At 32.7% G+C, this 21,035-nt stretch overlaps 1 protein-coding gene across 6 annotated transcripts in view; it reads right to left on the reverse strand.

Moving 5' to 3' along the window:
- MIPOL1 (mirror-image polydactyly 1) overlaps positions 1-21,035 on the reverse strand; it is a 370,191-nt gene that overhangs the window by 284,507 nt on the left and 64,649 nt on the right. For all 6 annotated transcript variants that reach the window (XM_032242673.1, XM_032242671.1, XM_032242674.1 and 3 more), the window contains exon 4: positions 504-735. In XM_032242673.1, the coding sequence (XP_032098564.1) occupies positions 504-735 (232 nt within the window). The remainder of the gene's footprint in view (positions 1-503; positions 736-21,035) is intronic.

A 21,035-nucleotide genomic window follows, 5' to 3' on the forward strand; every position in this document is an offset into this window, starting at 1 on the left:
TGTGCTTTTTCACTTAGTTAACTAGACATATTATATCCATATCACAGAAACAGCAGAAAACTCTGGTAGATTCCCCAAATTCTAACGAGTTTAGAATTAGCCAACTCCAAAAAGAAAGAAAGAAGGAAAGAGGAAAAAAGGGAAGAAGGGAGAAAGGAAGACAAAGTTCTTCCACTTTCCACTCTCTCTTTTTTTTTTTTTTCTTGAGACAATCTTGCTCTGTCACCCAGGCTGGAGTGCAGTGGCATAATCTCAGCTCTCCGCCTCCTGGGTTCAAGCGATTCTGATGACTCAGCCTCCATTCCAGGAAGTGCCATCACACCTGGCTGATACTTGTATTTTTAGTAGAGACAGGGTTTCACCATGTTGGCCAGGCTGGTCTCAAACTCCTGACCTCAAGTGACCCGCCCGCCTCGGCCTCCGAAACTGCTGGAATTACAGGTGAGAGGCACCATGCCCAGCCCCAATTCCTACTTTCTGAATCTAAGGCTGTGAGCACTTACTTGGATTTTTCAGCAGTACAGTAAACAGACTCATCATCTGGATAAGAACTGATGATCTGAAAATTCCTTGATCTCAGCCCTGGCCATTTTGTGTTCTCATAACTTATTTCATTAACTAATTCAGTGGATTTCTGATGCATATTTTCCTCAGAATTCATAGTCAGTTGCTCATCTGGCTGTGTACTTTCATTTATTCTTGTGGTTTCTTGTTCAAGATAACTGTGGGTTATATCTGTATTTAAACAAACAAAATAACACATGATATATCAAACACTGTAACTACATATTAAATCATTCAACCAAATAAATATTTTTGGAAATACTCTCATAGCTTTAAAAATATAATTTCTAGTCTTATTTCTACTGTAATCAGATAAGCATATACAGCGTGGTTTTTACCATCAAGACATCCATTTCCACAGTCAATAGATATTTAGGATAGTGGTTCACAACTCTGACTGCATGTTAGAATAACCTAAGATTTTAAAAAATCCTCAGAGCTTAAAAATCTCTGGGAGTTAGACCTAGTCTATATTTCTGAAGATCCCCAAATGATTCCAGCATATGCTCAAGGCTGAGAATCACTGATTTGGAGATATTATTTTCTAGATTAACTTTTCTAGATTTCTGAAAATAGTATATAATAAGTTAATGATTATAGTGAAGAGTTAATACATGTGGAACTCTGGTATTAGACTGCCTGGGTTAGAATTCCAGCTTTGCCAAGTGTATCACTTTGGGCAAGTTACTCAACTCATCGTGCCTCAGTTTCTTTTTTGTAAAATGGGTATATAATATTTGTTGTTAAGGACTGAGTTAACATATGCAAAAGACTTGGCCTAGTGCCTGACACATCAATACATGTTAGTTATTATTTTTGTAATCATCATCATAATATTAAAATTGACACAATACAAGGAGAATGATTTCTAACCTTCATCTCCAGGATGTATTATAAATCAGAGAAGATAATTTGCAATGCCTATCTCACAAAAATTATCTTAAGCTACAGCTAGTAAATAATGGCTATTTCAAAGGGACAATGTATATTTAATGACAAAGTTAAGTTTTGGGGAGAAAATGACACACAAATACATACACAAAGCAAACTCATTCACTAGTAAATCAGTTCAACAGGCCCCAATACTGGTTATAACTAGTACTTTCTTATTTAGGGCAGAAATATTTCTTGAACTTTATAAGGCAGATGAATCTCACCTGATTTTTGGTGGTGCCTTTTTTAATCTGCCAAACTTACAATCGTTGGAGGCACATACGAGTAGTTTTATTTTATTTGACTCTATTTTTTTTTTTTGAGATGGGGTCTTGCTCTGTTAGCCAGGCTGGAGTGTGGTGGTATGATTATGGCTCACTGTAGCCTCGACCTCCTGAGCTCAAGCAATCCTCTTGCCTTGGTCTTCCAAATGCCTGGAACTAGAGGAGCATGCCACCTTGCCCGGCTCATTTTTTATGTTCTGTAAAGATGGGTCTTGCTATTTTGCTCAGGCTAAGAGTTGTTTTAGAATTTAAACAAGCGGGGGCACTTATAAACAAAATACCTCTCATAAAAATATTCACTTTTTAAGAAAAAATTATTTGCTTGTATATTTGCTGAAATTATGCATAGCCAGTTATGAACTCTAGGTCTTGAACATTATTCTACTGGTAGCTAGAAGCTAGATGAGTATCATTTGGTTTTGGTAAATTACTCTCTATTTCACTCTCAAGAAATGAATTAGAAGAGAGAATGTCCTATCATAATTATACACTATAAGACAGCTGTGAAACTTCAATATTATATTAACTTAAATTTGACAGTTTTAGGAACAGATACATCTGAAGATTACTTGTTCATATTTGACATCTCAAAATTCTTACTTGGTTTGCATTAGATGGTCACCACACAACTTTTCTGTAATAGGCTGCCATTAGTATAATGGAACTCTCAAAATCTGAATGAGAAAAGTTTATAAATGGGCACTAAGGAAAGCCTCTGACACACCATGCTTCCTAACACATATAACATATAACATATAACACTGTAAGTAACTCAAATGAAAAAACAATCAGAAATAATTACTGAAAGCATTATCAAAATAACAGAATCGCCCCTAGGGACATATTCTTAAAAACTATTAGGCCCCACACTCTTCTTCAATTTATGAAGTACCATGTTTTTTCAAAAGGAAAAAGAATGGTCCATGGATCACTGTCAACTATAAAAGCCCGGAGGTCCCCAGGACAGCCGCACAACTGCTTCAGACTCTTGCCCAACACTTTTTGACCTGTTCGAGACCAAATTTACCATTATCTACAACTTGTCCCAGGTTTTAACCACCATATTTCTAGATCTAATTCAGTATATTTTTTCCTTTCTTTTTTTTTATTCCTAACCTCCTGGTGTTTACTTGACCTTACCTCTGCTATTTAAACTCGCTATTTGTTTACTAGTATTATAGTTCTCTTCCTTCGGCTATAACCTAATGTCAAATTTTGTGATCTCCTGAACTCTTGATAAATAACTACTATTTCACTTGTGACCATACTATCTTCTTCAAACTTAGAGCAGACATGGAAGCTTCCCAATAAGAGAACTCTTTGTTGATCCTTCCTGGGTCTTAGTAATCATAACTCCTTGAAGTTTTATTACAATGCATCAATTTCTGACACACTCTAGACTTTCATCCTAAAATTTAATTTTAAATGTTTAATATTTTTAAAGAACCCATACTGTGTGACTTGGCTCTATTTCTGGATAGTTCTCATTTTGTTCAGTAGTGAAAACTTTTAGATTTCTAATTCAAAAGGCTCATCAGAAATTTGGAGCTTGCTCTGCAAATCAGACTATCCATACCCTTCTACTGAAAATTTATTTTTAAAAGATTAAAAAAATGTTTTTAGAGTCAGGATCTTGCGATGTTGCCCAGGCTGGCATCAAATTCCTGGGCTTAAGCAATCCTCCCTCCTCAGACTTCCAGTCTGAGAATTTAATTTTACTTTAGAATAAACATAGCTGATTTATAAAAATTCTCCTGTCTTTTTCTTTTTTGACCAACTATTTTGGCAATATGATTCCAGCAAATCAATGTTAAATCCTCTGAAGGCTCTCAATACTGTTCCTCTCTGCCATCCTGCATTATACTATATTAGTATTCAAACACTTGTATTAATTTATTTAATCATTAATTTACTGATCATTCATGGAACACTTACAGTGTGATATGCCTTGTGGTAGGTACTGGGAAAACAAAGATGAATAAGAAACAAACACTCCACTCAAAGACTCTCTAGTACAGTGAGGATGGCAAACTCATCTAATGATCTGAATACAATATAAAAAAGACTATGCTTGGGCTATGGAGGCCAAATACATACAATATGCTAACCATACTAATACTCACCTGTAAGACTCTAGGAAGAATTCACATAGGCATTTTCTCCAGAAAAAGGACAAGTAGGGTTATGAGAAGTAGCAAACTACCAAAGGATAGCCAGGGTTACATGAAATAAAAAGTTAACAGATTATAAAAATAAGAAGAGAATAGGAAGAATAAGAATAGATACAGAGAAGGAATCAATTTAGGAAAAACAAAGAGATAATTTCTTGTATTGAAATGACAAGATGTCATAGTCACAGTCAGGAAGAAAATTTCTAAAATGAGTAAACAGTTAAGGACAAGGTCCAAGGTATGGCTCATCTGGAAATGGGTTGATGAAACAACTTAAAAGTGAACATACTTGGAGAGGAGAAAATCAAGAGGTTAAAGTGCTGAAAGTATCAACTTTGAAAGCACTGAAGTCATCCAGAGAAATGGTAGAAAATGAAGAGAAGAAATGAGAGCCAAATGTAAAAGATTTCAATGACTGCAGAAGCAAGCTAAATAAGAAGGCTGACAAAAACTGACAGTAGATAATCCTTCAGTGTTACCTTTTTATTTTGAAATAATATCTTATTAAAAAGTTACAAAACAATACAAAGAATTAATATATACACATTACCTAGACTCCCCAAATATTAACATTTTATCATACTTGCTTTATTAAACATTGTTTCTATATGTATCTACACAAATACCTTTTTTTTTTTTTTTTTTTTTTTTAAAAGAGGGTCTCGCTCTGTCCTCCAGATTGTAGTGTAGTAGCATAATCATGGCTCACTACAGCCTTGACCTTCCGGGCTCAAGCAGTTTTCCCATCTCGGCCCCACAATTAGTTGAGACTACAGTTGTGTGCTGCCATGCCTCACTTTTTTTTTTTTTTTTTTAAAAAAAAATTCACTGAAAAAGAACTATGAAACTGGTAAAGAAATAGCAAGTTTAAATAGCAGAATAAGGTCAAGTAAACACTAGGAAGTTAAGAATAAAAAACTGAAAGGAAACATATATTGAATTAGACCTAGAAATTTGGGATAAGTTGTAGATAATGGTAAATTTGGTCTTGAATAGGCCAAAAAGAGTTGCCATGTTGCCCAGGCTGGTCTCAAACTCCTGGGCTCAAGTAATCCTCCTGCCTCTCCCTCCCAAAGTATTGGGATTACAGGCATAAACCACCATGCCTGACCTCACGAATTTTTTTTTTCTGAAACAAAAAAAGTTACAGGCATGATGCACTTTGACTTTTCAAGACAAATACTGTTCTAGCATCTTACATTTTGCCTAAATTTCTTTACCTTATTCATAGCCCAACTTTGTGAATTAGTACCTTTTCTAACCAAGAGAAGATGAGAGCAGTTAATAACTCTCTCAAGTCACTAACTTCTCAAGAAGTTCAGTCTGCAATTATTTTCCCTAAGCTCTCCAGCCCAGAAGGATCTTTATGAAGTGATAATGAAATGAAGCTACTAAAGCTTTAGCTGAGCTTATTTGTATTGCTCATCACTTTAAAAAGAACTGCATACAGAAATATAAACACAAGCCAATAAAATGCCATGAAAGTGAAGCTATTGGTCTGTTTTGCATATTAGTCAATTTATAAGATAAATGTTAAACAGAAAGATATTCACTTTTGATTCAAACTCTTATCTCTAGGCAGATGAAAATTTAAACCTAAAACTATCCTGTTGATTCTTCTATCTCTTTCATATGATTTGAAAAGGAAACTCTCTTTAGTAATCCACTTTAGTGTTTAATCAATGTCATTGTTAACTGTTCTATTATTATGACTAACTAAATACTATTCAACTTCATTTCTCCATATGGACTTAAAGAATAAACTGTCAATCTCTTCTTCATCATTCAAAAGTTATGAAGTCAGATTTTCTTTTCTCAGAGTTAAACAACAGGAAAAATTTTTATCATTACTATCAATCTCTTCATTTGCTTTTCTGTGGGCATGTTGTTTTATTTAGACATAAGAATTCAACCACTTCAAACCAAATATAATTCCCAACTCTGGCAATTACTATCTAATACTATCACTAACACATAAACTTATCCTGCTACCATTTGAAAATGACATTCTGGATTACTACTAGGTATTACCCTAAAATGCCACCTACTGCTATTGCTAGAGGCAGTTTATTCATCTAGGCATAGAATCTCAGTACTTAATACATGTGCATAGACCAGCTACATTATTTGCTTTGAAGACCTTGTATCTCTCTAGTGACTTTCATACTGTTTCAATGAACCATTTTCATGATCTAATGAATTCTTGCTAGCTCCTGGAGATGTCAGTATTGTTAAGTGTCTCAATGCTAATGCTGTTGTTAAACCCTCAATTCCTTAGTCTGGAAAATTAACAGTACTACAATACCATTGCCTATCCTAGGAAAGAAAGCTTTGAGGTTCCCTTTGAGTTCAATTCTTCAGACAATTACACATTTTTTAATGTATACTATACTCAGTTAGATTGATGCTACCCAATAAATCATGACTCATTGCCAAAAATAACTATTATTTATTGACCACTACACAGATGTAAGGCACAGGCTACAATCAAATAGGGATTCTTAGAGGCTGGGAAATTCTGTTCTGCCTGGCTTTGTAAATAGTTTGTGACAACTGGTATCTGTGTAAACGGATTTGATGGTCTCCTGGGGGGTCAGTACTGTTTACAGAGCTGTTTCTTCAGAGTGGTTGAGCTAGAATTGTCTCTAGGGATCCTACAAGGGTTACTCAGAACAGCAACATCCCAGCTACCTGAGAGTTCAGGGACAGGAAAGAGAAAGGCAAGATAAAAGTACTAGGGGCAAATATATTCAAATAAATAGACTGCCTGCCTCCTAAGATGAAGATGCTACTTGGTGCATTTATATCTGAAGTAAACACAGTAAAGGCAATTTGTTAATGTGCTCTCTGATACTGGAGAACACAACTTCACCATTCTATAAATTCTGTCTTTTGGGGGGTAAGAAAAAAAGGTTATTACTTACACCTTCCATCTGATTTTATAAATATAAAAAGAACCATATCTCATGCTTAATGCTTCTTTCCTTCCTATATAGTCCATCACCATATTATATAAAAACATCGAAATATAAGCCTTTTTTTTTGCTATTAGAGTGCAAATTTGATGTGACAATAGAATTTCTATAGTAGTTCCACATTTTAAACAAAAGATGTCTTTTTACAATGGTTAAGAACTTTTTAAAATTGAACATTAGTTTTGAAATAATCAGAACAGTATCAACTAGTGATGGCTTCCAATGACTTCTAACAATTCTTTAAACACAGTATATATTCTCTTTCTCTCAGTGTATATAAATACTATCTATTCCCATTATTAAATATGTCATTTTCTGTGGAATACAGCGTTAGCTTCCCACACAAATGCATATTATATGTGCTCCCCCCAACATCTATGCAACACAGATGCATATTATCTGTGTTTTTCCCCACACGTAACATTATCAAAAACTTCTGTCACATTATAGTAGATCCGCCTACTATGTGTGTACAAGATAAAAATTTAGACCATCCAAGTGGTCGAACCATACCACCACTAATATATTTAGACCCTCCAAGCAGAACCACAGTCAGTGCACGGGTTCTGAAGATAAACTACACGGTTTGAATTCTGGCTCCACAACATAGCTGTATAACCTTCAGCAAAACATTTCATCTTTCATCAACTTCCATAGCAGTAAAGGGTATAAAATAATAGCATCTTCCTCAAAAAAATTAAGAGAAATAAACTAAGTTACATAAATCTTTTAGAAAAGTGTTGGCACAAAATACACAATAAATATTAGCTATTATTATCTTTAGAATCTGCTTTGCTAAAAGCTAATTTCTCTATTTTGATTTATCTTACCTTTCTGTGAGATAACATCACCATCTTGGGACCATATTCAAACTTACAATTCAAGTTTATATGTTTAATTTCTCTCAGATATTAAGAAAAGCAAGAAAGGTATCTATCATCCTAGTTATTATTCTAGTTTTCATGTTTTAAATTTTCTCAATTTCCTAAACAAATTTATTTGATGATCAATAGTCAGTATATAGTTGCACAGCTAAAATCGGTACAGTTGATTCTAGTCAACCAAGCTGTTATCTAGTCAACCAAGCTGTTATCTAGTCAACGAAGCTGTTATCTAAGCATTTTTCTTTTATGAAATGTTAGCAACTATGTGGAAAAATCTCTTAGAAATACTAATATATATAATATTTTCTCTTTTTCTTATTTTTTTCTTTTTTTCTTTTTTGGGGATTCCAAATAACCTTACCCTGTTAACAATTGTATATAATTCTTTGAAAATATCAGAAAACATGTAAATGAAAAATAAATAGAATGTCACCTAATTCAATGAAAAACATAAACACAAAAAGAAAATACTTAAGATGGTTAAAACTTATAATTAATACATAATGGTTTAATAAAGTTTGTATCAGATTATAAAACTAATAAATTACAGAAGTAATACTACTTTGAAATTTAGAAATCTTGACACTAAGGAAAGATCCTGAAAGATAATTCACTGTCAAAGAAAGAAAATTAACAGTAAATTCAATCTCATGGCAGGAAAACAAGAAATTTAAATAACATACTTCTATAACATAATTTGATCATTTATTATATTGGCATATGACATAAATTACAATCAGGATCACAGCTGGTAGATCATAGGCTCTTATCTTCCTGAGAATCTAGTTTAGGAGTCACAGGAAATTAGGTAACTTAGCTTAAAAAATGGAAACTTTTTACATGAATTCTGTATACCAGCTCTCTCAGGGCTTTTTAAGTTTGTTTTTTGGCTTCAACAATCATAAAATAAAGCTATAATTTTACTTTCATTGGTCTACATAATTAGCACCCTCTGTGCTTTAAACAAACTTGCCAACATACTTTTAGATTGTTTCAACACACAGTATAAATGAAAGTGTAAGAGACTCTTTCTGTTTCATCTATTTTTCAATATCATCACCAAGTTAATTACCAACCACAACTAGGTAACTATTCTTCTATAATGTGTTCAATCACTAGGTAACTATTCTTCTATAATGTGATTGAACACATTATAGAAGAACAGTTACCTAGTTGTGGTTTCTACAGTTCATGGCCTCTTCATCTATGTGTGTCTCTCTTTCTGGGTTGTAAGCTCCCTAATATACTCATCTTCCTAAAGCACATAAGGCAAAAACAGTGGATATATTAGGTCTTTCATTCAATGAAATGAAATGAATCAACAAAGGAAAATACTAAATTAGGTTTCTTTTTCTTTTTCTTTTTTTTTTTTGAGATGGGATCTCACTATGTTGCCCAGACTGGTCTCGAACTCCTGAGTTCAAACGATCCTCCCACCTCGGCCTCCCAAAATGTTGAGATTACAGGTGTGAGGCAATGCATCTGGCCAGAAATACTGAATAATAAAATCAGCTATAGGATATATGGAGAGTAAACAAGCACTGAAAATGAGTACTTTATTCAACACTTATTAAGTACCAACACAGTGCCAGTTGCTGTGTAGGATGTAAAGGTAAATTAAAAAGTCTATCTGCTCTCAGGGGAACTGACAAAGACTAGGGAGGCAAATGATATGAATAACCCTTGCAAACAAGTAAAGGAAAGGTTGGTGGTAGAATGGGGGTAGTCCCAGTGATGTTCAATCACACAGATCAGCACTATCCAAAAGATATATGGTTCAAATTGCTTATACAATTTTTAATTTTCTAGTAAGCTCATTAAACAATAAGTAATATTAATTTCTCAAATATGACCAGTTCAACACATAATATTAAAAAATTGCTTTGAGAAATTTTATATTCCTTTTTGTACTATAATTACAGCAAATCTCAATCTGGACTAGCCAGATTTTAAGTGCTCAATAGTCACATGGTGTCCATAGCTACCATATTGGAAAGCACAGATAGTGATTTCTTATGTTCTTTTTTTTTTTTTTTTAAGACAGGGTTTCACTCTGTCACCCAGACTACAGTGAGGTGGCACCATCACAGCTCACTACAGCCTCAACCTCCCAGACTCAGGCTATCCTCTAGCCTTAGCCTCCAGAGTAGCTAGGATCATAGGCAAGTGCCATCACACTTGACATATTTGTTTTTATTATCTGTAGAGACAAGGTCTCCCTAAGTTGCCCAGGCTGGTCTCGAACTCCTGGGCTCAAGTGATCTCAAGTCCATCCCATCTCAGCTTCCAAAGTCCTGGGATTACAGGTGTGAACCGCTGTCCCCGGTGCATACATAATTCTAAACAAGGCATAATGTACACACACTGGGAAGTCAAAAACATACTGAATGGTGAAGGCTATGTGTAGCTATAAGATATTGAAATAAGCTTTTATTAAGGTTGAAAACCCAGAAAATCACTAAATCTATCAATATCACATAACTTATTCATTTGGACTTAGAGTTAGATATACAAAATAAACTGCATCCTTTATACTCCTACACGTGGTTATATTTAGAAAAACACACATACCAAAAAGAAGTGGTGAGATTATTTTACCTTAGATACAGCAATTCAATGACTTGATGCAACATGTTTCAAACTATCTATCAGCTATCCATAAAAATTATTTTACTGAAATTTTATTCTTTTCTTTTATAAAAAAAAAGCTATTTAAAGCAGTGATACTACACCAATTTTTTTTCAAGTTTTTGTTTGTTTCACCAAGTCTGAAATAGTCATGAATGAATCAATATTCACTCGATCGACGAAAAGTTCTGATTTCCATGTACGAACTATATAAAGTGCACAGGTATTTTGTGTAATTCTATCATACTGTAAGATTTTAAATTTCAACATCCTTGACCATATGCAGGCAATGAGCAAAATATAATAGTGTAATAGCCTGCAGCCTAGGCTATATAATTAACTTATAAATCACATAAATTAAGGGTTTGTACAACTTCTATAACAAATATCAAAAGCACTGCAAATATTTAGGCTGAAATGACTGTGAAAACTATCCTAAAATTTGATTAACTAACATAACTATTTTTGTTGTAGTTATTCTCCAGTGATATCAGCTATTTGGCTACTTGTAATATATTTGTAACCTTTTCAGCTTTTCTCAAATTTTCTTATTATTAGAATAATTTATAAAAGTTAATTAAAAACATGAGTGAACTGGGAAAGTCTTCAATTTCTACAACTGCAATAAAATAGGTTTAATAATTATGTATTTTTTGTTTGTTAAGAATAAAGACATACTAATTGTGAATTCAACAATTTCATAATTTATAAAACATAAATTTTCCAATCATAAAGAGGAAAAAAACAAACAAACTTTCTTTATATGTGCCACTCATTTTGTTTAAGAATATATTTAGATTTGGAAAACAAAACAGAAGAATCACCAGTCAGATACTAAGGGGGAATCCCTGAAACGCAATGTTAGTTCTAATGGATGAATGATTGTGTTTGGTCCTTTGAAACTTTGAAGTATAGGTAAGTCTTGATCACACAAATTAATAAATCCTAAAGCTGGAGTTAACAATAACCATTACACCCAAATTCTGCAGCTTAGCCTAGCCAATTTTTCAAAAGGTCAGGTTGTGAACTGGAGAAGATCAGGGAGGTCCACCGCATAGCTTTGTTGCCAGGCATCTCTCGTCTGGATTGTTGCAGGCATTTATTAGTATTCGTCAGCAGACTCAACAAAGCAAACAAGAAATTCAAGCACGAATAATAAAATGAAATGCTGCTATATAACCCTTTGTCATTCAGCAAATATGGGACTTTTTAGCTACATTGTTCCTAAACCTGGGTTACTACTTTAATTTTTCTCCACAGCGCTGACTGAATGAGTATGCATGTGTGTTAAATGCAGAGCTCCCCTAACAACTGCAGGACTGCCATTTAATCTGTTGGTAGATGGACCATTTCCTGTGGGAACCCTAGCTATGATTTCCAGATCCACCAAATAAATCTCAGATTAAGATTCCAAATGAAACCTGCCTTTGGCAGATAAAAAATGTCAAGATGGATATAAACAGTAAAATTATAAATTATCTAGGTGTTGCATGACAAACCAACGCTCAATTTTTTGTTGTTGATATGTGCCCAGATATCAAAACTATATGAGACATTCATCAAATGTCACACTTTCATAATATTGGAGGCATCATTAAAACTGTTTGACTAAGGACCTCAAAGTGTTTAAGCAGTAGCTCAAAAGTATATTTGTGCAAAGTAGAAGAATAAATTTACATATCAGCAGCAGCTCATAAGGGATGGGTAAATATTCTGTTTATCTCTCATTGTAATTCAGGTTACTTTAAATACAAGGTTTTAGGAAATCATTATACTCTATATGGCATCATTACATAACTTTCTGTGCAAATGATATATTTTATTCCCCCATTTGTTTCTCAAAAAAAAAAAAAAAACCCACACAAAACAAAACCAAAACACCCAAAAAACAAAAAGAAAAACATGAAAAGAAAAGGTAGGACAGCTATTTAATTAATTGACTGTTACCCCTAAACTAGTGCCTTGTTAGTTACATCCCTAACATCATCAGCTCCTTGTTAGAGTTAGCATTTTAAACTTTTCAAAAAGGCATTAAGGTACTTGAAACAAAAAAAATAAAGTCTCAGAAAAGTAAATTTGTTTTTTGGTAATGTATTCATTTCAAATAACTTGGGGGAGGGGTAGAGACTTTAAAAAATAATAATAAAGGGTCAATGTAGAACATTATGGAAAGCAAAAGTCCTATTAAAAATGCAGAGGAAGTCTCTGATGCTAGTTTCTACAGCATTCTCAAGAGATCAAGAAGTGCTTTTTAAATAATTTTGTTTTTGTCTTTGTTCTTCTTACCTAAACTAGTGCAGCCTTGTCCTAATCTTAAACTCCATACTAGTTGATTATAAAATACAAGCAATTAAGTTTTCCGAACAGAAACAGGTTTGCCGAACTATAATCATTACTTTTTTTTAACTTTAAACTTTTAAAAGCAATTGAGTAAAACAGCTTCAGTGACTCCAAATTTTGTAACATTTGGTTTTTTGATAAACAATTACACATTATCTAATCTACTTAAAATAGAAATTCTTTCAAATTATGACGTCTTTCTACTTTTACAATAATTAATGGAAAGGATAGAGAATACTCCCTACTCCATATTCCAAATCTTAAGGTTTGTACATAGGCCTGAAACCTTAAGGCCTACATATTTGTTCTGTCTTCCCTTATCATAATTCTTTCCTCCAAAACTTGTTGTTGGTTCAAGGAAACTAATGCTAAATGAACCATACCTACCCTAATCTGCTAGGGATTAATATTAATCCGAAAATTTGGAATTTTCAGGAGTGAGGAGAACATTAATTAAAGAAAGAAATATTGGTATCTTGTGCTTAAAAGTAATTATATTTCTATCCTAAAACTGTTTAAATCAAGGAACATTTTTTGGTTTGTTAACTGTGTTAATTTTACAGTGTATCAAATTATCTAGGTACAGGTGGCAAAACTGTATTTTAAAGGTGCATTTTATTGTTAATTTTAAAAATATCAAGTGGCAAAAACATTGTTTCTATACAAGTAAAATTTTATCAGTACAAATCCATCAGTTTGTACTGTTCATCCATCAGCATCCTAGTAATACTAAATGGTTACATGTAAAAATTAGAATCTGTCAAAAAATAAACATAAAAGTCCAAATACAATTTTAAAAAATAATTACTTTTTACCTTACATCTTTTCAATTCAAATATGGCAAAGCATTATCAATTTCAACCAAAAGCTACAGATAAGAATATTTTTAATTCAATCATTTACATTATAATCTACTTAATTTTGAAATTTTAAAGTCTGCTTTCCTCTAAGATTGCTTTTTCATATTTCCTAAAATAAGCAGAACAAAAATAAAAACTGTATCTGAAATTCTCCCAAAAACATAATAACATCCTACATGATAGGTTGTTTTGATTCAAATAAAACCAAGTCACTAAAAGTTGAAGTATTTGGTGAACTCCTCCAAAAGATTTTTATTCTACTACTACAAATTTACTTCTAACCAAAGAGTAGTGAGTAAACGCACACTAAAATATATAATTTTATCATTTAAGAAACTTTTTAAAAATGTATTTAAATTACCTTTAAATCCAGGAAGTCACATCAGTCCTACTCTATAGTCAACCTGGACCAACACTCTAAAGGGCCTTCAAGTCAGTCTACATACCAATGTATATTGATCCAGGTCTCCTAAATCAACAAAATGCCAATGCGCACTCAGATCTTTATATTAATCATACTACAGAGGCCACACAGTCATCTGAAATATGACAAACTGAAATTCTCATGTCTAGAAAATTAAAGGTTCAGTAATATTACATTAAGATGTATGTTGTAAATATGTGTTACAGGAGGTGTTCTGGCATGAAAGGCCATAACTAGAAATGAATGATGATTTTTAGCAAAGAGCTCAGAATCTTAAGGATGGAAAATTTAAAACAAAGCAAAAATCTTTTGACAAAATCAAGTCATTTATTGTATTTCAAAAAAAATTATTGTTTTCATGATCACAAATAAATTTGAAAGAATTTGCATTTTAAAAGTAGAGCGTGTATTTCCTTTAACCAAAGAAATAGAGTCACAAGTTCTACAAAGAGAATCATACCAACAGAATAAAAATAGGGAAGAAAAGGTCCTATTTAAAAGAGAAATTTACCACTTTTCATGCTCATTTTTCCTAGAAAGGATCATTTCTATAAAATGGAGGGACCAAAGATGTAAGAATTCCGCATGAAGAATTAAATTAAAAAATTTAAATTTAAATCAGTTCCACACAGCGTGAACTGATTTAAAACACTATAAATTTAGTAAAACAAAAGAAGAGAGAAAGAAATAAAGAGAAAGAAGAAATCCTATTAGCTCACAAACTTTTCACCTATTAAGAATTTATGAATTAGTTCACCGATTGTAACAAATGTGCAGCTGTGGTGGAGAACTGACAGAGAGGGAGGTTCGGTATATGTTGGGGTAGGAGATCTACCAGAACACTCTGTACTTTCCTCTCAGTATTACTGAAAATCTAAAACCGTTCTGAAAGATAGGTCTATTTTTCAAACTGCCAACATATAATTTAAAAAAAATTTGTGGCATAAACTCACCAACATGAAGTATTCATATGAGAAATTATGTATCTTGAAAGAGTTCACAACAAATGTTATAACCACCTAGAAAGCTATGTTGCCCTTGTAATCTTTTGTTTTTTCATTCCATTTTTCTACTCAGTCCAAGAGTATTAACAGAGTCATTCATATCAAGCTTAAAAAATAAAGAATCCCAGAATCATATTTTAGTAAACTTATTTATATTAAAAGAAATATTTTAAAATAAAAGACTATAACCTCAATCATTCTTCTAAGAGTAGCCTCAGCATCTCCTCAGGAAATGAATCAATCCTTGTTGGCCAGCTGCCAGTATTCCTAAAACCACTCTCTCAAATATTCTAGATAGTCATGTGTGAGAAGCTACTAGTACTCTATTAAGCTAGGTCCTATGGAGATAAATAGTAAATTTAATCAGACCTCAGACATGTTCTTTTTTTAACCCCCAATGGCATGTGGAAAATTTTTAAAATGCAATATTAAATCCACATTTGCCAAAAGGAAAAGGCACGTAAAAGTACTCTGTGATGCCACTAACCTGGAGACCTTTATTGCAACTGGAATTTCAATACAGACAAAAATAGATTATATCCTAAATGAATGTTATTAATTATATACTATATTCTATCAATTATACTAATTATAAGCATACCACTTTGAAAAATTAAAGTTCCAGTGATATTCTGAACATTGTATTAGAAGAAAATCGAATTCTTATAAAGCTATTATAACCACTTAAAATACAGTTAGTAAGGATTCTTAATACTTTTGAAACTCAGTATATCTAACTTCCACAGCTAAAAGGAATAAGAAAGACAATCACCATGATTTACTTAAAAGTACTGTAAAATACGACAACCATCTTTTCTTTTTCCTTTGTTTTTGTTTTAAGCATCTATATAACCACTACCACCATCACAATTGTGGAAATAATTACTCTGGTATGTGAAATACAGATTAAATAAATTCATTTCCTGTTTCAGGCATTGTAGTAGGGACTTTACATATAGCATTCCTAATTAATCTTCACAATGGTCCTAAATAGATTACTACTCTATTTCATATAAAAGAAAATTTAGGCTTACAAAGATTTATGAAACTTGTACTCGAATCCAAGTAGATAGTAAGTTAAAGATTTAAAAATTAAAACTTAAGTTTAGCTCCAAAGCCTGTGTCCTTTCCACCATAACATTTTACTGACATTATTAAATGTATTTGTTTTCCAATGCAATTTCCCTTCTGCTTTAAAATACAGGCAATAAGCTAAAACCACTAATTATACACTATTACTTACAAAAAATATACCATTACTTACTAGAAAGCCAATTATTAAATAAAATTTAAGTCCTGTAATTTAATACAAAATTATTAGTGATCCAGACATTTTTAAACCTTTAATTTCAAGAAGTATATAATCATAATGTCTAGGAAATATTTTTTTTCTACCAGCTTATCTTGCTGGTAGAAATGAATGTCCACTCTAAGCAATTTGCCATTTTCTTCTTCTCTGCCTTAAACATAAAATAGTTTATTAAAATGATATGAGATTCTACAATCACATTTTAGTCAGATGATCACCAACATTTAAAAGTATCAGTGATGTTTTCCTACAGTGGTTCTTCAGTGTCTACACCTACACATTGTTTGCAAATCATGCAATAGTTTTAGTTATAATTCAATTACAAAATAGCAGACGGACAAAGGTAAAAAAGAATATGTACTTTGTGAACAGAGAGAAAGATAAATGAATCAATAATAAAAGAAGTTGATAGTGGCACACAGGTTCAAAATGCCATGCACAAATACACATTATTCTCACTCAATAAGAGCTACCAAACCACTTGCAAGTTACCTTTTGTTAAGTTCCATTTATTTTAAAATTTTTTTGTGTTAGTGTTTTGTAGAAAAACCATAAGAATCATGGATACAAACAATACTTGCTAGTCCAATTCTAAAATAAAGAAGAGGACAACTGCTTTTTACTTAAATTCAGTAAGATAAATTTTTAAAAAATATTTACTAGCCTTGAATAAACTGAAACATATAGAAATTCTATTCACATACGAGTTCTAGAAGCATTTTTTCAACTCATTTCAAATAAGTACAATGATTCCTGATTTAGAATCATGCTCATTTTTTAAGCTTAAAGACAAATTAGTTAAAAATATGTAATATGTATCTAAATTTAGATAATACAGAAATAAAAATAACTACTTTGTGTATAAAATGTATATTACATATGATGATCCCCCAAAATAATAAACCTAAAAACAATATTGAACAAAATCATTAAATTGAAATGTTTTGGTTGAAAGCTTCTTCAAGACATAATTCTCATCTTTTCTTACCTTTAACTGGTAAAAAAAAACTTTAAATATAGCAGATTTAATATTTAATTTTGGTAGGCACAGTAACCTTTTTTAACCTTTCTTAGGGAACACTGACCCCTAAAGGTTCTAAATTTAATTTTCAACAATTTTCTAAATTTAACTGGTATCCACACCTCATTTTTACCTATATAATTGCAAGTATATATACTTAGTGCAGACATATTTACCTGCAAATAATATGCAAATTATTTGCAAAGGATTGTTACGTGGTATAAAACAACTAGACCATGTTTCTGCTAATAAAAATCACCAACATTAACTTAAGAAATGGTCGTGACTTTATAACAGTATTCCAAATAATTCTTCATATGAGATTTATTTTATGATCTTGATGTCTTTTTTCTTATACAGTTAAGTATATAAGAAGTAAGTACAAAAAAGGGCTAAACAACAATTAATATAACTCATTCTTTCAGAGGGTTAACTTTACTAAGTATAAACTCCTTTGATTATGACCCTTCATTTTTTTCATTTTTTTTTTTCAAAAGAGAACTCTTAAATAGAAGTTTTCAAAAAAAGACAAACATCACTTCCTTCTTAAGAGGCCTGAAGATGGTAACACATTTATTGCTGGCAACATATGTTTATTCACACACACATTGTTTCTATCAACTTACAAACTACATCAATTCAGGGTTGTTTTTTAACTACTTAAAGAAACTTGCGGGCTAGGTGCAGTTGTTTTTGCCTGTCATTCCAGTGCTTTCCGAGCCTGAAGCAGGAGAAGTGCTGGAGGCCAAGAGTTTGGGACCAGCCTGGACAACACAGTGAGACCCCCTACCTCTACAAAACAATGTTTAAAAAAAATTAGCTAGGTGCAGTGACTCATGCCTGTAGTCTAAGCTACTCAGGAGGCTGAGGAAGGAGGATTGCTTGAGCACAGGAATTTGAGGTTACAGTGAGCCATGTTCATACCACTGCATTCCAGAAAGGATGACAGAGTGAGACTCTGTCTTTAAAAGAAAAAAAAAAAAAAAAAAAAAAAAAAAAAAAAAAACTTGAGTACCTTTTGTAGATGTCGTCACCCACCCTATCTATCAACCTCAGCTTTCCACTTTCCAAAATGTCTATAATGACAAAAACAAACAAAAACATAAATGGTTATATCTGTTACATTATCAATCTTATCAACTCTTTGACTTAAAATATTTCAGCAGTGTTTCTACAATAAAGCTAGGAAAAGAATGGCCACTTCAGCACTCTTTATAATGAAATCTGTAAGATGACATAAAGGCATACCTGTGTAATACAAGTTTTAATTAACTTAATTTCTTTTAAAATTAGTAAAATTAAACTAAATAAAATAACGATTCAAAGGAACAAACTAGAACATTCATATAAGATAGAACTTTGAAGCAATTTGTAATTTAAGATAAATACCATGAACCCTGCCATCAGGGGGATGATGATGTGAGATTTTACTGTTTAAATATATCTGTTACCACAAGACTCAAAAGTTAAAATATTTATGTTTAATTTTATTTCCTTTTATTTATTTATTTATTTATTTATTTGAGATAGAGTCTCCCTCTGTTGCCCAGGCTGGAGTGCGATGGCGTTATCTCAGCTCACTACAACCTCCGCCACCAGGATTCAAGTGATTCTCCTGCCTCAGTCTTCTGAGTAGCTGGGATTACAGGTGTGAGCCACCACACCAGTTAATATTTGTATTTTTAGTAGAGGCAGGATTTTGCCATGTTGATCAGGCTGGTCTCGAGCTCCTGACCTCAAGTGACCTGCCTACCTCAGCCTCCCAAAGTGCTGGGATTACAGGGATGAGCTACTGAGCCTGAACTATCTCTTAATAATGTTTAATAACAGGTGCTTATAAAAAGGAATGTCTTATTCTATTTCCAATGTCAAAAAGATGCATGTACAAATGCAGATTTTCTTAATGCTGTCTCAGTCATGTCTGCTGTAGTCTGTGCCGACTATAAACTGTCTATGTATCTATGTTTTCAACCATAAACCTCTTTTCTTCATAAGTATCCTAGAGCTTCATCAGATCCTTCCTTGACATGTTTCCTGATAATTGTACATTTATAAGTAGCACTTCTTCCACAGTCTATCTCTTTAGATATATTAAAAATAACCCCTTTGACTCCTTAAAGATCATTTGGTCTCTAATTTGAACATGACTTTTATAGCAATATGATGTGTGAATGAGAAACACAACAGATGCACCATTATTAGCTTCTTTTTTCTTATATTGTACATAAATTGAGTAAAATGCTTTTTGAGCTCTTTAAAAGAATATCTGATTTCTTACTTGAATAAATGAATAAACACACCTATAACAAATTAGTACCTAATTTCATACCAATACAACCATATCACAACTTGAAAATAGAGAGCACACCAAATTGTCACACACTGTATGCACTATTAACTTTGCATAGAAAACCTTTAACTATCTTACCCAGCTATTATGTATTATTGCTTTATGTAGAATTAAATGTTATCTGGATTCTAAACTCATAATAAGCATCCCAGAGTCACAAATAAAAAGGGAAATTACTAATAGTGGGCACAAACAGCAAGAAAATTTGTAACAGTTTAAAAATGAAAAACAAAATGCAGAAATCCGAAAAAGGTACTCAGATCTTTCTATACCTTAAAAGAATGTACAGTTGTTAACTTATTGAGTACAATGATTAGAGAATGATCCTCAAAAATGGACTTTAACCTTCTAAAAAGGATAAAAATGTGGTTAGAATGTGCTGGACAAAAGCGCTGTTAGAAGGGGAACCAAGAGATGCATACAGTGTTTTAGTAAGAATCCGATTTTTTAAATTATAAGAGAAATTTTAAAATGATGTACATAAAGTTTTAAGCTTTCAAATATATGTAGAATCATATTCAGAAAGAATCATTTCTCAAGGATTCGAAATTTTCAACATTTTACTTAAATCTCTCTTGTCCCCTCCCCTATGTGTGCTGCTCTTATCTGTCTGTCCATGCATCCATCCATCCATCTGTTTTTCAATGGACCATCTCTCACTCTGTCTCTGTCTTCAGGCAGTCTTTCAAATTGTATCTGTCTCTAACTGTTCTTTGCCTCTCAGGCTGTGTCCCTCCACATGTGTATATCTATGAATATTTTCTTCTCTGTCTCATATATGTGTCTTAGTCTGTTTTTCTGTGTATGTATCTTCTGATCTGTGTATTTCTCCTCTGTCTCCATGTATATATGTATCTCTTTCATTCTCTTTACTCTCTCTCCTTACTTTATGTGTGTCTGTGCCTCTATGTGTTTCCCTCTTCAAGTATCTTCCTTCCTATGTCTCTTTCTCTAAGTAGCTCTTTCTCTGTGTCTTTCTTTCTCTGAATGTGGCTCTGTTCATCTCTATCACAGCCAATCTCTCAGTCTCCTCTGTCTCTTTGTATGTACGCATGTTTCTCTTTCTCAATGGATCTGTTTGCTTCTCCCTCTCTCAATGCCTTTTCTATGTGTCTTCTTTTCTGTGTGCATGTGTGTGTCCCTTTTTCTCTGTGTATGTCTCTTTCTCTGTGTGTCTTTCTTTGTATCTCTTTCATAATCCCTGGGTCTCTGTGTGTGTGTCTCCTGCGTGTGTGTGTCTCCTGCGTGTGTGTGCGTGCACTGGTCTACCTCTAATATATTGGTTAGA

Source organism: Sapajus apella, unplaced genomic scaffold (assembly GCF_009761245.1).
Source record: "Sapajus apella isolate SASKATOON/1434 unplaced genomic scaffold, GSC_monkey_1.0 scaffold50, whole genome shotgun sequence".
Classification (NCBI taxonomy): Eukaryota; Metazoa; Chordata; class Mammalia; order Primates; family Cebidae; genus Sapajus; species Sapajus apella.